The sequence below is a fragment of the Vicia villosa genome, linkage group LG5 (assembly GCF_029867415.1).
Source record: "Vicia villosa cultivar HV-30 ecotype Madison, WI linkage group LG5, Vvil1.0, whole genome shotgun sequence".
NCBI lineage: Eukaryota > Viridiplantae > Streptophyta > Magnoliopsida > Fabales > Fabaceae > Vicia > Vicia villosa.
Genome location: NC_081184.1, coordinates 110,930,355 through 110,946,375, shown reverse-complemented (window position 1 = coordinate 110,946,375; position 16,021 = coordinate 110,930,355). Strand labels below are relative to the sequence as shown.

Genomic DNA, 16,021 nt, shown 5'->3' with positions numbered 1-16,021 from the left:
TGTCAAACACGTTGCTAGATACTTGATAGAAGCAGGTGAGATCGCTGCGAATGAAAACCTTAGGATCAAGTATTTCCCGAGTTCGTTAACAAAATATGCCTTTACTTGGTTCACTACACTGCTGGACAATTCGATACATAGGTGGGCACAATAAGAAAGGTTGTTTCACGAACAATTTTATATAGGACAAACTAAAATTAGTTTGAAAGACTTGGCAAGTGTGAAGCAAAAATTCCACGAACCAATAGATGATTACCTAAATAGGTTTCGACTGCTCAAAACCAGGTGTTTTACTCAAGTTCTTGTACACGAGTTGGTCGAAATGGCCACAGGTGGTTTGGATTATTCCATGAGGAAGAAACTAGACACCCATTGCGAGATATGGCCCAATTGGCCGATAAGGTTTGACAAATTGAGCGCCTAAAGATACAAAAGGCTAGAGTAAGTAAAAACTGTAGAGAAGAAAGAATAGCCTATGTCGAATACGACGAAAGCGAACAAGGTAACTATAAAGATCCTTTCGATGTAGACGAAGGCAAAATAGATCTTTCTGAACTCAAACAAGGGCCCCCATATTTATGTAAGGGCCTGACCCCTTCGAATGGCAAAAATATGGTCGAACTGGATAAGGGAGATAAATTTCCCAAGAAAACATGCACTTTCAACGTCACTAAGTGTGATGAAATCTTTAACGTATCTAGTCAAGGCTTCTCCTACTATATAGCCTTTGTAAATGTGTACACCAAATACACTTGGGTGTACTTCCTTAGACAAAAATATGATGCCTTAGGTGTCTTTAAACAGTTTTTGGCTTATGTTAAGACACAATTTTGCACAGATATTAAAGCCATTCAATCTGATTTTGGAGGTGAGTACAGACCCTTTACCAAATACCTTAATGATTTAGGAGTTATCCACAGGTTAACTTGCCCACATACTTCACACCAAAATTGCACTGTTGAGAGGAAACATAGAAGCATAAACCCTTATTTAGCCGCAACAATTTTAGTGATGTGTTGTTGTTATCCTCTTGTCGAGCTGTAAATTCTTTTGATGCCAAATATTGCATTAAAAAAATTATGCAAATTTGTTTCTAGACAAATTTTCAAGAAGCATGTCCCTAAAAAATTTCCCAAGAGACTAACCTCTAATATCTATGTAAATTAAATTCACATGTTGTAAAAGCTATAAATACATGATTAAAAAAATAACACTAAACTCACATTTTTCATATATGCAATCTTATTTTATTTTGATTATCACAATTTCAATAACTACACTTTTTCCTCTTCTTTATATATATATATATATATATATATATATATATATATATATATATATATATATATATATATATATATATATATATATATATATATATATATATATGCAATGGGAGGGGATACATATCCTAAATTCCTATGTTATCCTTTATTGAGTATTGCAAAATATTATCATCAGACATCTTGCTGCAGAAGACAATCTGCAATGATAGTGTGGAATACATCTCGTCCATCTACAAGCCAGTGTCCTCTGGTAAACTCAGACATAGAAAGTACAGGCTGCAGACACCAAACAATAGTAAATTAGTTGTAAGAAATAATCTTCATATGACACTAGTCCAACATTGCTCTTTGAGATGGAAAAAGATTTATCACCTAGCAGACATGAAAGCCATTCCACAGAAAACAGCCTTAATAGATTGTTTCTGTCCCGCATACTCAAAAGCCAATGGCAGCATTTCATGAAGGGTTATAAAATCCATAACACCACCAACTATAATCATAACACAATAATCAACAAATTCAATATACGACATATAAATCCCCACTAACAAGGTTCCTATTCATGCCAGGAACATGAAGTACATTAATAAGAGTAACTTTATTTCAAAAAGTGAAGTTAATTTTCATGGTTCCCATTCCAATGACCCTCGAACGTCCTTCATTTCCCATTTAAACCTCCTGTCCATCGGTGACTTTGTAATAGATTTTGAATTTCGTTTTGTCATAGAAAACATGAACAGTAGCACAAGTATCATACCACCATCCTTGCACCTTACCTTTGATCGTCATAATTTTTATCACAGTAACAATTATGTTATCATCGGCTTGAACAATATTTGCCTCATTTTGGGACTTATTATGCTTCCATTATCGAGCATAATGATCGTGTTTGGCACACACATAGCATCCGCCTTTGGGTACTTTTGATCCGCAAGAATTCTATAACTTATTTTGATCCTTCTTAGGATCAAGATAGTTACTCTTATCGTCTTATTTCTTCTTGTCTTTTGTGCTCAACCCGTTGGCTTTAGAATATCCACCAACTTCAGATTTCTCTCTATCTTTCGATTCTTCCTCGATTCGAAAATGTTTATGAATTTTCTCCTTTGATAAGTCCTTGAAATTGTGAAGCAACTTCTTCCTATAGCTTTTCCAAGAAGATGGCAATTTCAAAATAATTGTACCAACTTAGAAAGCTTAAATAATATTGATATTCATGGTGTTCAATTTTTTTTACATGAACTTGTAACTCATGCACTTGTGCAAGTATATTTATATCTAATATTTTAAAATTGAAGTACTTTGAAATTAGAAACTTGTTAGTGCCTTCCTTCCCAACACGAAATTTGAACTCGAGTGTCTTCCATATTTTTGTTGTCGATTGGTTGTCTGTGTATAGATCCTAGAGACTATCAGATAATGTGTTCAAAATGTATCTATAACACAATAGCTCACCCTTCTTTCTTTTCTTACGTTATTTCTTGGGTTCCCCGGAGTTATTATCTTGCAGTTTTAATCAGTGTTAATTCAGGACCCAAGAAATAGAAAATCTTTAAGGCCGTTGGTAGGAAGATCGTCTTGCCTTACTAGAGAGTGAATTTTGTCCAATCGAAACAGTCCAAACTTAACAAGATTCCGGTTCATCATTTTAATGCTTGAAACTGAAACATCAGTGGACATTAGTTGAGATACTATTAGATTGTTAGATAATGACTGTAAGTTAAATGGATCAAGGATAGGATCATGCATATGAGCTCTTTCCTAATAGTATTTCAAGCACTCTCTATTTTTTCTCAGAGTCTACACACAGAAATATTCAGGATAATTGAGCTTACATCGAGTTTGCACAAGACAGATAAAAATTCGAATGTAAGAAAGAATGAAATCTGAAATTTAAACAAGGATTAGGAGAGTTCTTATTGATGTCTTTTTCTGAGTCCGTAATAATTTATTTATTGACTTAATTGTGTTTTTTCACAAGATTGTGATCCTTGATAAAACACACTCTTTCATAAAATGTTGGAACTCTTTATTAAATATTGCAACTATTTACATGTGATGTGTCATATTGTTATTAAAACACGGTAATTAATTGTATATTTAATTAATCTCTTTATGAATTAATAATTCTAACGGAAAATACTTATATGGACACAACTTTAACACATGGATTTTACACACAACCAATCACATTTTTTATTAATTAAAAAATTAAAATAAAATTGTTTCTCTCCTCTGTTAAACCAACCACCCCATAATAGCAATTAATAACGAAATTAAATTTTAAATAATTTTTAATTTTCTCACTGGTTGTTCCTAAAAATATGAATTTAAGTTCGTATCCATGCAAGTATTTCTCTAATTCTAACATAATCTTTGCCAAACCTAAGTACCTACGATAGATCCTTATTTAGCCGCAACAATTTTAGTGATGTGTTGCTGTTATCCTCTTGTCCAAGTGTAAATTCTTTTGATGCCAAATATTGCATTCGGTTTTTTTCTTCAAATGAAAATGTATTTCCATTCGAAATTAAAAAAAAAAAAAAAAAAAAAAAAAAAACGCATCCATGATACTAGAAAGAGAAGCAATACCTTGAAGCAATTACCGCTCGTTTTTTTTTTAATTCGGGTTTGAGAACTTTTGCTTAAAAAGCTATAAATACATGATTAAAAAAATAACACTAAACTCACATTTTTCATATATGCAATCTTATTTTATTTTGATTTATCACAATTTCAGTAACTAAACTTTTTCCTCTTCTATTGCACAATATTAAGACATCTCATCCATCTACAAGCCAGTGTCCTCTGGTAAACTCAAACGTAGAAAATAGAGGCTGCATGCACACCAAACAATAGTAAATAAATTAGTTGTAAGAAATAATCTTCATAGGACACTAGTCTAACATTGCTCTTTGAGATGGAAAAAGATTTATCACCTAGCAGACATGAAAGCCATTCCACAGAAAACAGCCTTAACAGATTGTTTCTGTCCCGCATACTCAAAAGCCAATGGCAGCATTTCATGAAGGGTTATAAAAGCCATAACACCACCAACTGTAATCATAGCACAATATTCAATAAACTCAATATACATCATAAAGTGCCAAAATAAACAATGAATTATTTAGCAGTGCAAACCTGATGCCAGCAAACCCTCAAGAATCTCAGGATTTAGGCTCGTAGGAAATAGACATGCTACATGAAGAAAAACAAAACTTCAACATTTCATAATATTAGGGTGGTGAGAAAGAAAAACAAGCATTGGGATTTGGAAATTACCAACAATAACAACACCCAAGGGCTCAGCTAAGCCAGAAAGTGATGCCAATTTGAATGCTTGCCATTTACTGTACATATTGACAGAAAGTTATAAGTCAAATTGACAGATGTTTGAAATAATAATATTATAATAACTCATGATTTCATAGCAGGTTTTTACCTTTCTGTTGCAAAATAAACAGGAAGTGCAACCGCAACACCCTATAAAGAATAGAAAACATTACAAATTTTTATGTGAAACTAAAAATTTACAATGAAAACAAACTAAATTACTAAAATATCAAGAATTTATACCTCAGGGATATTGTGAAGAGCAATGGCCAATGCAAGGTTAAGACCGACACGAAGACCCTATTCATATAAATGTGACAACAAACAACATAAACATTAGTTAATGTAACAACAACCTTAAAATTGTGAAAGAAGAGGTATTTATTTACCTTCATGGATCCTAGATACACTGCCATGCCTTCTGGAAAGTTATGTAAACTTATACCTATGGCTGTAATAATTCCACTGTATAAAACCTGACGGCGACGTTTTTTCATGGTGTTCTTGTTTTCTTCATTACCAACCTTGATGTTTTCAAGCATGTGGAAAAAATTATCCATAAGAGTTAATATTTATTCTACATAGAGAAAATGATAGCAAAGAAAAACAAAGTTCATTAGAGTGACCTTTTTGTTTTTCTTATCTGGAGGAGGAGCTGTTGGTTCTGGAATAAAGTTGGCAACAATAGCGAAAAATACGACACCAGAAAAAAACTAGATGATGAAGATAATAAAACATCATGGTCAGAACAAATATGAGACAAACAATGTATAATGCTACAATCATGTTGAAAAGGGAAAGAGTAAGAGAAGAGAAAGGTTTACCCAAAGGTTGCCTCTTAGGAAGCCAAGTGAGTTTATGGCATTGTGAGCAAGATCAAAGAATGATATGCTCAGCATTAAACCAGCAGCAAAACCCTATTAAGAAATTAAATGGCATGTTATTAAAAGAACTTTTTCTCTCCGCAGATAAAGTGGTAATAATCACTAAAAAAATCACACATACAATCGTGAGTACAGGGTTCACGCAACCCTGAATACAGGGTTCAAACACCCTAGTTATAGTGTCCAACCTAGCAATATCGGTTTCTACTGCTTGAGATAGAAATCGTGGACTAAGAGAAGATTTTTATTAGAATAGATAGGACTACCTGTAATAATCCAAGCATTCTCAAACTTGGAGCTTTACTCATAATTACAAAAAGTGCACCTGTTTCCATATTCACATAAACTTTAGTAAAAAACCAGTTTATGTCTTCTTCTAAAAGTTATCTAATGTAAGAGAAACAGAAGCACATACCAATGGAAGTGCTAAAGCCACCAATGGATGAAAGTGCAATACCAAGGAAGAACTGAGAATCCATGAGGATGACAAGAATGCAAAAGAAAATCTAAATGAGTTTTGAAAAGGATGGTGGTTCTATCACGTATCACGATTCACAACATATATATATACATAATATTATTATTTAATATAAGACCACTATGGGAGGAAAAGTGAATATATGAAATTAAAATGAGCACATTAAAGAAAGAGATGAATTGTGTTACTGGTCCACGAAAAGAACCTTTTTTCTTCTCCCATTTTTCATGTCACCTTCGGTTCTTCTCAACCTCAATCTCACGACATGACCTACCATATAGTACCTATATCCATATATTTTTTTTATAAGATTAAATACATTTTTAGTCCCTATAAATATGCGAACCTGCATTTTTAGTCCTTATAAAATTTTTCTTCAATAAATGATCCTTATAAAACTATTATGCACATACTTTTAGTCTCACTGTCAAACCAATGTGTATTTTAGAATGATTATTTTGCAGACATGTTCATAATGTTTTAAAAGTTCCTGGAAAAAAAAGAAACTCAAAATTTAATTTCTAAGTTGAAGTTTTCATTACTTTTATCATTATTTTTTGAAATTTGAGAAATTCATATTTAATTCTTCTCGTTTTAAAAAATTATAAAACTTGGTAAATAAATATTTTACAGTATTCTAAACAATAAACATATATAAAAAAAATTATTCAAAAATTTAAAAATTAAAGGGTAATTAAATAGTTTTTAAAATTTTAGAAAATAGCAGGAACTAAAATTGCATGCATAAAAATTTTATAAGGACCATTCATTGAAGAAAAATTTTATAAGGACTAAAAATACAGGGTCGTATATTTATAGGGACTAAAAACATATTTAACCTTTTTTTTATATTATAACATCAAAATGGATATGGTGTAAGGTAGGATTTGATGAAACTAGTAGATATATTATTTTCTTTTGCATATGCGCGTGTTCAATGTTGGTGCAAGTCCCACCTCATAAAATGTAATGTTTTGGAGCTTTTGATAAAGGGCATGGCTAGAATGGTCCAAAATAGTACATTTTTTCATCGTGGTCCAATTATTTTAAGTCTTTGATTTGATAATTAAAATACTTAAAGGCCATGATATATTTTTCGTAGCTTGTTTAGTACCTACAATTAACAAAAGCTTGGGAATGGTGAAATTAGTAGTTTGGGAATGTTTTTTTTATGTTCATACAATTCTAGAGATTTCATTCAATATATGGGTGGATTGGTGTGTGGATCCGACAAATTATTTTTGTTGTTAGGTTGGGTGGGGTTGGCGTGGTTTTTTTTCTTCCTTCTAGAAATGGTTTAGGCTCCTCTCTTTTGTAATTATGGGTTAGCACCCCATGTGCTTTTTAATATACCTTTGACTATAAAAAAAAACAAAAACTTATCCATTTCATATGTAGTAAATGGTGTTTAGAATAATGTATGTGTGAGTGTGGAGAAAATAGTCTCATATTGAATAGGAATGTGGTGACTTTAATATTTTTAAGTGGGAGAACCCACTCACTTATCACCTTAAGGTTTTAGGTGGATAAGTAGTGTGTCTTCCACAAAAGTGTAAAGTCCCAAAATTTAGAATGCTCCTCGTTCGACCCTTCCCCGTTTGTTGTTCTAACAAATAGTATGAAAGAGACCTTCTGCATCGCTCGACCCTCCCCCGATTGTTGCTTCAACAAATAGTGACGTTGAGCATGGGTAAGAAAAAATTAATTTAATAAATTTATTATATAAAGAACAATTGAGATTGATGACTTAAAATGTTTTCTAGGAGTATTCATGTATAGGGTTAATATGTAAACTCACTCACCTAAGTCAACTCAATTTATAATTGACCACCTTAACAACGGGTCTTAACTTTGAGTAACGGGTCTTAAATTTTGAACCTACCAAACTGCAAATTCAACTTATTGAGATTGATATTGATCTTTGTTGTACCAACACTATTGACATCATTTGTGGGAACGACGAGCCATTTTCTACATCATCTCAAACTTTATCTCCTTGTGCTTTAAGATGTGCTCGCATGCAGATCTTCCAAAAAATATAGTATTCACCACTAGGGGTGTATATGGGTTGGGTTGGATCGGGTTTGGCCTAACCTGTTACTCAACCCGTTCAAACTTCAATTCAATGGGTTTGGTTCGCCGTCCAACCCGCAATTTCATTATCAAAACCAACCTGAATTGACCCGTTCATTTATGGGTTGGGTTGGGTTCGTGGGTTGCGTTTCAAATTAATAATTAATAATTTTTTTCAATTTAAAAATAATGTAACACAATTCAATACATATATACTCATTTCTAACACACAAAATGGATGAAGCACATCATATAATATCTAATAATACTCATCAACATGACATAACAATAGATAATAGTATATAATTCCACAAGACACATTATTGTTATAAAATACGTAAGTTGGAAATGATACAAAAGAAAATTATAAACAACGTTTAGTCTTAGAATTACGTAAACTCATTGATTTAGGAGTATTATTGGTGGAGAATAAAGCTTTTTTGGAAAAATTATGGTTAGTATTGAGATACTAATTTTATATTTCTATTTAAAATAATAATAATAAATAAGAAATTACTAATGTAACATCAATGGGTTGGGTCAACGGATCTGCGGGTTCCAAATCTCAAACCCGATACCCGAACCAAAATTATATGGGTTGCTACGGGTTGGGTTGGGTATACCCGTAAATGAATGGGTTTGGGTAATTTATGGGTTGGCTCAGTTTAGGTTAGCGGGTTCGTGGGTCGACCCGCACTCATGAACACCCCTATTCACCACATAAAAAGGAGGTTTATTGTTGTTACCATTGTGTCTAAAAACAGGATTTACAGAATCCTTTCTCTACATCTAAGGAATAGATTACCTGTAACCTACTATGATGTCAATTGTAAGATCAGAGTTGCACCTATAGGGAGATAATTAGGTGTTTTAAAAAAATTAGTTTTTAGAGACAGTTGACTTAATTTTCTTATTAGAGTGTTAGCGAAAAACGGTAAAATGCAGAAAAATAAAGAACACAAGGAATTATACTAGTTCTTCTCACAGTCCCCTTACACACCATAAGAGATTTCCAATATTGTTAGAATATGTACAAGCTTCATCCTAAGACTCGTATTACAATATTCTAACAAACACACTAAGACAATACCCCACTATATTAGAATACAACAATGAAGAAAGAAACCCACTTTCTTCTTACAAACACAACAACTTTTGAATTAAGATATATAGTTTTTCTTGACTATAATCAATAGATATATTACAATGAGTTTTCTTCTCTTTGTACATAACTATGATCCACTTGAAAAACATGCACTTGGAAAATAGAAAAACAGTAAGTTGGATTGGTGTTTAAACTTTTTAATAAAGAGGTAACTAGGATATGTGGAGTTTATGGCTATTTATACTTCCTAGAACATCCATTCAATTAGTGGCAATCATTCTCAAACATTCCATGAACAAATACACTAATTTGACACAGTTACAACATGAAAAGTTGCATTGGTTCGAGCTTGTATTTGACTACACCATATATGTATTCGACTACAGGCTTTCCAACGTTCAAAATTTTTGAAAATTCCCAACTTGTATTTGAATACAAGTGGTCGCATTCAACTACAAATGTGTCAATTTTGCTTTTGTTTGACATTTGTAGTCGACTACAACAATATTGCATTCTACTACATATTACCCATAAATTACTTCTGTCTGCAATGGTCTTCGACTACCGCTAGTTTGTATTTGACTATAGATTGCCCATAATTTCCTTTTATTAGCATCTGTATTTGACTACAAATTTGGAAACTTGCAAAAATGACTTTTTAAAATCTTTTTAAAATCCTCAGCACTTTGAAATATGTTTTCATGCGTATGCTAGAGTTTTAAGATAATCAAAAACAAGATTTCTTATGAGAAATTTAAAGTACTGATAATGAATTTGCAATATGTGCCTTGAATTACATAGATTCTTCTTGAATTTTTTACTTGAAATATATCCTCTAGCCATAAGATGTTTTGCTTCCTTTGCATAAATATTTTACACCGATCTTGATCTTTGTCTTCATCAAAAACATGAGTGTCATGAACCTTGCATAATTACACCTATAACACCAAATGGTGATTGGGAAAGTAGTAACAAAAGGAGGTCAAAATCAACATGGTGGAAGGTCTTATTTAATATAGATACGAGAGAATGCATAATTGATTTTGATTTTATAGGGAAAAAATATTTTCAATCTAGGAAAATGAAGTAGTATTCTGTTAACACCCCAATATGAATTATTGGCCACAACAAAATGCTGGAGTTACTCATAGTGCAGAGCCCAATACCACTACAGTACAACACCCCAAGAAGAGAATCTCAGATTGCATGAAGAGCAGGCCCAAGTATCTCAACAATTATGTTTGAAGAAATAGGACAGTTGGAGTTTATATATCAGTATCCTAGGATTCTAGAAGGATACCAACTCAGCAAATCTAGATGTTAGTAAAATTTTGTTAGGATATTTTTTTGAATCTAGTAGCAATCCCTATAATCTAGGAAAACCATTGGATTGATTGATCAAATGTAACCTTAAATGTATGGAACTGTTATAAATAGGCTAGCAGAATAAGGAATAAACGAGTAATATTTCCCTTTTATTAACATGTTATGGAGACCCCCTTGTCCTATGACTCAAGGAATATCTTACACCTAACAATTTGGTGCTTTCATCGATCCTCCCTCGCCTTTTCCATAGCATCTAGACCTACAAATGCAGAAAGGCTTGATGATTTGTCAGAAAAAGTTGACCTCATCCTTTATTAATTAGCCACCCTCACCACTCAACCACCCACACCACCATCACCCCCCACATACCACCACCACCACCACACCCTCGACCTCACGTTAAACTTGAAATTACATGCTTTAATATCACATATTCTATGGGCTGGATCTTTAAAATCAACCAATATTTTGATTACCATAGAACATAGGAAGAGGAACGACTCACCGTCGCTTCCTTATACATGGAGGTGTCATACCCCAATTTTTGCCCTGCGCATTTTATTCATTTGAGCGTGTCGCATTCGTATTTCATTTGCATTCAATTGTCACATTTCTTGCATATTTCTCGATTTTATTTACCCTTTTAATTTCTACTTCAAAAATAAAAAATTATCGATTAAAGTCCTTCATTTGTTCCATTTAGATTTAGGTATTTTGCATCATTTCAATTAAAAAAAATATATCAAAAATATGTTTTAGTCATTAGTTTTATTTTTTAATATTATTATTAATTCTATTCTTGATATTGTTATTAGTGTTTAGTATTATTATTATTTATTTTTATTTTATGTCCAAATAGTCCATTTGCAAATGAAAAATCTTATTTTTATTAATTCTTATTGGCTCTTGGTACAAGTCAAACAAAAAACAAAAAAAAAAGAGGTATTGGTTTTTGTATTTCTCGTTTTTTTTTGCATATCACCATGGCTCTATCACTATCCCAAGCCTGCTGTCCCCACAAAAACAGTCCAAACCCTGCACATAAGCCTACAAAAAACGGCCAAAAACTTCATCAAATTGGTCATACATAACCTGCATCAAGAAAAAGCATAAACACAGCATACCAATTGGTTCAAGAGACTCTTCAATCCCCTCTTAAAACCCTAATTTCCTGCCTATATAATGGACTCACCAATATAGAAACAAAGGGGGGACGGACCGATCAGCCATAGTAAAAAACCAACAAGTTTCATACACACTTAACCACAACATTGTTATCAAGCTTCATAACTCAGAGAAACCAATCCATCCAAACTTCAAAAGTTCTTCCTAACTAGCATAAAATCAACTAAAAAAATATTACTCCATCAATCTTCATATCATAAACCATTCATATCTGTAAAATTTCTTCATACCTTCCACCTAGAGCATCACCATAGTATTGATACAAAGAAGAATCTGCAAACACACGTCGTCATCAATGTCGCAGCATCTGCAATAATGATTTCAACAACAACGTCAACCCTCTATTAACTTCAGCATCAGCTAGGGATCGCAAGAGCCAAGGGGATCCAACTTAGATCACCGAATACGCATCACAAGTGAATGAACAACAACCGTTCAGTCATCCAGGAATCGAGCTTACATTGGATTCGTCACCTCCGAGAATGATCGAAGTTGGTACTTTTTAATTTCTCTGAATCCTTTCGTTGCTTGTATAGTTTGAATCATTGTGGGTTTTGTTTCAATAACTAAACCCACTTTTTGAACACACCAAGGCCATTATGAATATCGTGTTATGCCTTTCGAGCACTGTAATGCACCATCCACATTCTAGGCACCCATCGACAAACTCCTACAACCCTTCATACACCAATTTGTCGTAGTCTTTTTTGACGACATCCTTGTCTACAGCCTATCACTTGAACTTCACCTCAAACATTTGATATAAGTTTTTCACAAGTTACTCGATTGTAACTTCTACCTCAATCATTCTAAGTGCTCATTTGCCCCAACGAGAACTTGTCTACATTGGCCACATCATTTCCATCTCTGGGGTTCAACCAGAACCATCCAAAATACAAGCTATGGTTGAATGGCCACAACCAACATCCATTAAAGCTCTATGCGGATTCCTTGGTCTCACGGGATTCTATCACAAATTCGTTAAGGCAACGTTTCTACTACTGCACCTCTTACCGCATTATTGCACAAGGATACTTTCATCTGGTCCCCAGAAGCTGAATCCGCATTTGACCAACTCAAAAGAGCCATGACCCAAACCCCAACCCTTGCATTACCAAATTTCTCCTTACCTTTTGACATTGAAACTGGTGCTTCTGGTACAAACATGGGTGCAATACTCGTGCAAAGATCTAACCCCGTCGTGTTCTTCAGCCAACCCTTCTGCAACAAACAACAACGCTCCTCCACATAGGTTCGAGAACTACATGCCTTAACATCTGCCGTTGAAAAATGGAGACAATACCTCTTAGGACACTGTTTCACTATGTTTACCGATCACAAGAGTCTCAAGGACCTCCTTTCACAGGTTATACAAACACCCGAACAACACATATATCTCTCCAAACTTCTCAACTACGATTACTTTATTCAATACAAAACAAGAAAGAGTAATGTAGTCGCCGACGCGCTATCCAGAGCTCCTGAAGGCCCAGGTACGCATCTTTCTTTCTTTATTTCACACTTCCTTTTTCTGGATCACCTTCGCCACTCTCTACAAAATAGCCAAACTTTCCACAAACTACTTGACTAAATACAAGCCAACTCATCTTCATTTCTAGACTATAAAATCCACCAAGGACTGATAATTTACAAAAATCGCATTTGGTTGGATCACCAAAGCCCCTTATGTACTCAACTGTTAGAGGAGTTTCACTTTAATCCATTAGGGGGCACATGAGCATCACTAAAACCTTGGCACGACTCAAATCCAATTTCTTTTGGAAAAAATTCAGACAGAGCGTCCAAACATTCATCATCAATTGCAATATTTTCCAGCAAACCAAACACATCACAAAGAAACCAGCAACATTGCTTCAACCACACTCAATCCCAACAAATATATGGGAAGATTGATAAGTGCCAAAATGTAGTTATTTTGTGTATATAATTTGTTACACTTATCAATAATTTTTGTTAATACCGTTTGAATAATTCCCCTTTTTTGTATAATTTTGTATACTATGTGTTTTGTACGTTTCCATGTAAAAATGTACCGTTTGATAGTTTTTGTATCTTTTTGTAGGTGTTTGTTAGTGCTTTTATTGGCTGATTGGCATCTATGTTTGGCTAAAACATAATAGCAGCAAAATATAATAAAATGTGTAAATCTTGCAATTATAAAAGAACAAAACAGGTACAAGCAAGATGTTGTATGGAATTTCATGATATCAACTCATGACATCGCGCCTGCAGAACTGGAAGAAAGATTCAGTTTGTTACTCAACAGATACAGGATATTCGTGGAATATTTTGTAATCCTATGTGGCGCAAATTTAAAGGTCAAAAGAATATTGAAGAATCAGATTAGAAGATTGAAGATTAAGGAAGAATCCAAATAGAAGATTGAAGATTCAGCAGTTTCTAATTTAGGAGATAAATTAGGAAACTCATGATTAAAAGACCTTAATTGTAGCAGAAGATTTCTGCAGATTTGTAATACCAAGGAGTGCTGCGATTTGTAAGCCCAAGTCCAATTGGGAATAGGTTATAAATAGAAACGTTTGTAACCTAGTTTTATATAGAAAACCTTGTTTAGAAAAGATGTAGTCATTAGGGTTTATATAGGTAGACCACCCAGGTTGTGGGATGGCTATCATGTCCTTCTCGAAACCTGTAGGTAAGAGAAGTGATTGTTCTCACTCGAAACCTGTAGGTAAGAGTTGAGTATTGTGTTCTTGATTGAAGCTGTGAAGCAAGATCAAGTTATTGTTCATTGTTAATTGTGTAAATAGTTGTTGCAGGGTTGTAACAGTTAGGTATCACTAGGGAGTGAGCAGAGGTTCTCTTGTCTTGGATAGATGTCTGAGATAAAGGTTGTGTCTGTAACACCCGTATTTTTAAATTATTAGATAAATTGAATTTTGGTTAATTATCTAATTAAAATTTAGTTTATGAATATTTTTGAAAATAATGGAGTAAATGAATAAGAAGAGAATATTGGATTATTGAGAAATTGTGAAGAAAATAATTGGGCTTGATGTGGTATTAGTAATGAGGGGGTGCTAAGTGTGAGGCTCTATTGAAGTATTTTCTATTTTGTTTTAATAAGGGAAAATTGCGAGAATAAGAAAATAGAAGGCAAAAAGGGCAAAAGAAGAGAAAGAAGCAAGAACGTGAAACGGAAGAGGAGCGAAAGTGCGAGGAAGAAGAAGAGCATTCAAGAACATTCATCGAGGTAAGGGGGGACTCTTCCTTTTAGTATCTCTTATGTGGTCTTAGGTGATAGGTAGATTGATGTATGGTTTGGTTCAATTAGATATTGGGATTCTTAGGTTAGGGTGTTATAATTTGGATTGAATTGATGAAAATTGTGTGAACTATTTGGTTAATAATGAGTTTAAATGATATTTGGTGGTGTATGATGATTGTATGCCTGTATATGTTGTTTAAACTCGATTTTGGACTGAAAATAGATGGAATTGCAGGGTCTGTCGCAGACCTGAGAATTGGTAAAATCGCAGGTCCGCTAAGCGGAGGGGGGTCCGTTGAGCGGAGGACCCGACCTGGTTAGCTTCTGTTTAACGTCTCTAGAGGTCCGCTGAGCGGAGGTCTAAATGAAGTTTGCTTCTGCCTCACGTCGCTGAGTGAACCTTGTTGTGCGAGAATTTTTCTAAACTTTAAAAATATTGTATCTTTTGATCCGTGTATCCTTTCTTAGTGCCGCTTTGGGTGTTGTGCAAGTAATTAAATGTTTTATATGATGAATATGGGCAATGGCCGACTTTATTTCTTTAAAACTCGATTTAATTACTTGATGAGAATTGAACATTGTGTGCATAAGAAATGTGTGTGACAATGTAATTGATGTGGTGATGAATTGGCTGTGATTATTATTATGATTGTGATGAATGCATGGCTATTTGAATGATGTTGGAAACATGTACATACTTATTTGGTAATGTGGTGTTGAGATGAGTTAGTTATCGTGATCGGTGATGTTTTTAAGTATGATATATGTGTCCATTCATTCACATGCATTCAGTGATGGATCCCGGTGATGTTTGGATCAAATGGTGGACATATTTCCCATTGTGCGAAAATTATGTCGGTTAGGCCGTATCTCGGTGATGTATAGATCGGTCAGGTGGATTAAGTCAACGGTTTGTTGGTACCACATGCATAGTTTCAGTTGAGTCATATGCATTTTGTCATAACATGATTGTATGGATTTCAGTGTTATGCGGTGTAATCTATTTTATATGAATTGATGAATAATAGTGGTGAATCTGAACATGTATGATTGGGTGAACGGTATATTATGATGCTTGTTGCTTATGAATTGCATAATATT

At 33.7% G+C, this 16,021-nt stretch overlaps 1 protein-coding gene across 1 annotated transcript; it reads right to left on the bottom strand.

The window, feature by feature from the left end:
- Positions 1-3,857: 3,857 nt before the first annotated feature.
- On the bottom strand, positions 3,858-6,045 carry LOC131607038 (zinc transporter ZTP29-like). The gene is made up of 11 exons (XM_058879092.1): positions 5,919-6,045; positions 5,770-5,828; positions 5,444-5,536; positions 5,246-5,332; positions 5,009-5,143; positions 4,863-4,919; positions 4,729-4,769; positions 4,569-4,636; positions 4,428-4,484; positions 4,226-4,343; positions 3,858-4,123 (listed from the first exon to the last, which is right to left on the bottom strand). Exons 1-11 carry the CDS (start codon positions 5,980-5,982, stop codon positions 4,078-4,080), a joined length of 825 nt encoding a protein of 274 aa, XP_058735075.1. The 5' UTR covers positions 5,983-6,045; the 3' UTR covers positions 3,858-4,077.
- Positions 6,046-16,021: the final 9,976 nt, after the last annotated feature.

Coding starts and splice junctions, on each gene's coding strand:
- LOC131607038 (XM_058879092.1), bottom strand. CDS start 5,982: ATGGATTCTCAGTTCTTCCTTGGTATTGCACTTTCATCCATTGGTGGC. Junction 5,537..5,769: donor GAATGCTTGGATTATTACAG/GTAGTCCTATCT, acceptor ATTTCTTAATAG/GGTTTTGCTGCTGGTTTAAT. Junction 4,344..4,427: donor TGAGGGTTTGCTGGCATCAG/GTTTGCACTGCT, acceptor CTATGATTACAG/TTGGTGGTGTTATGGCTTTT.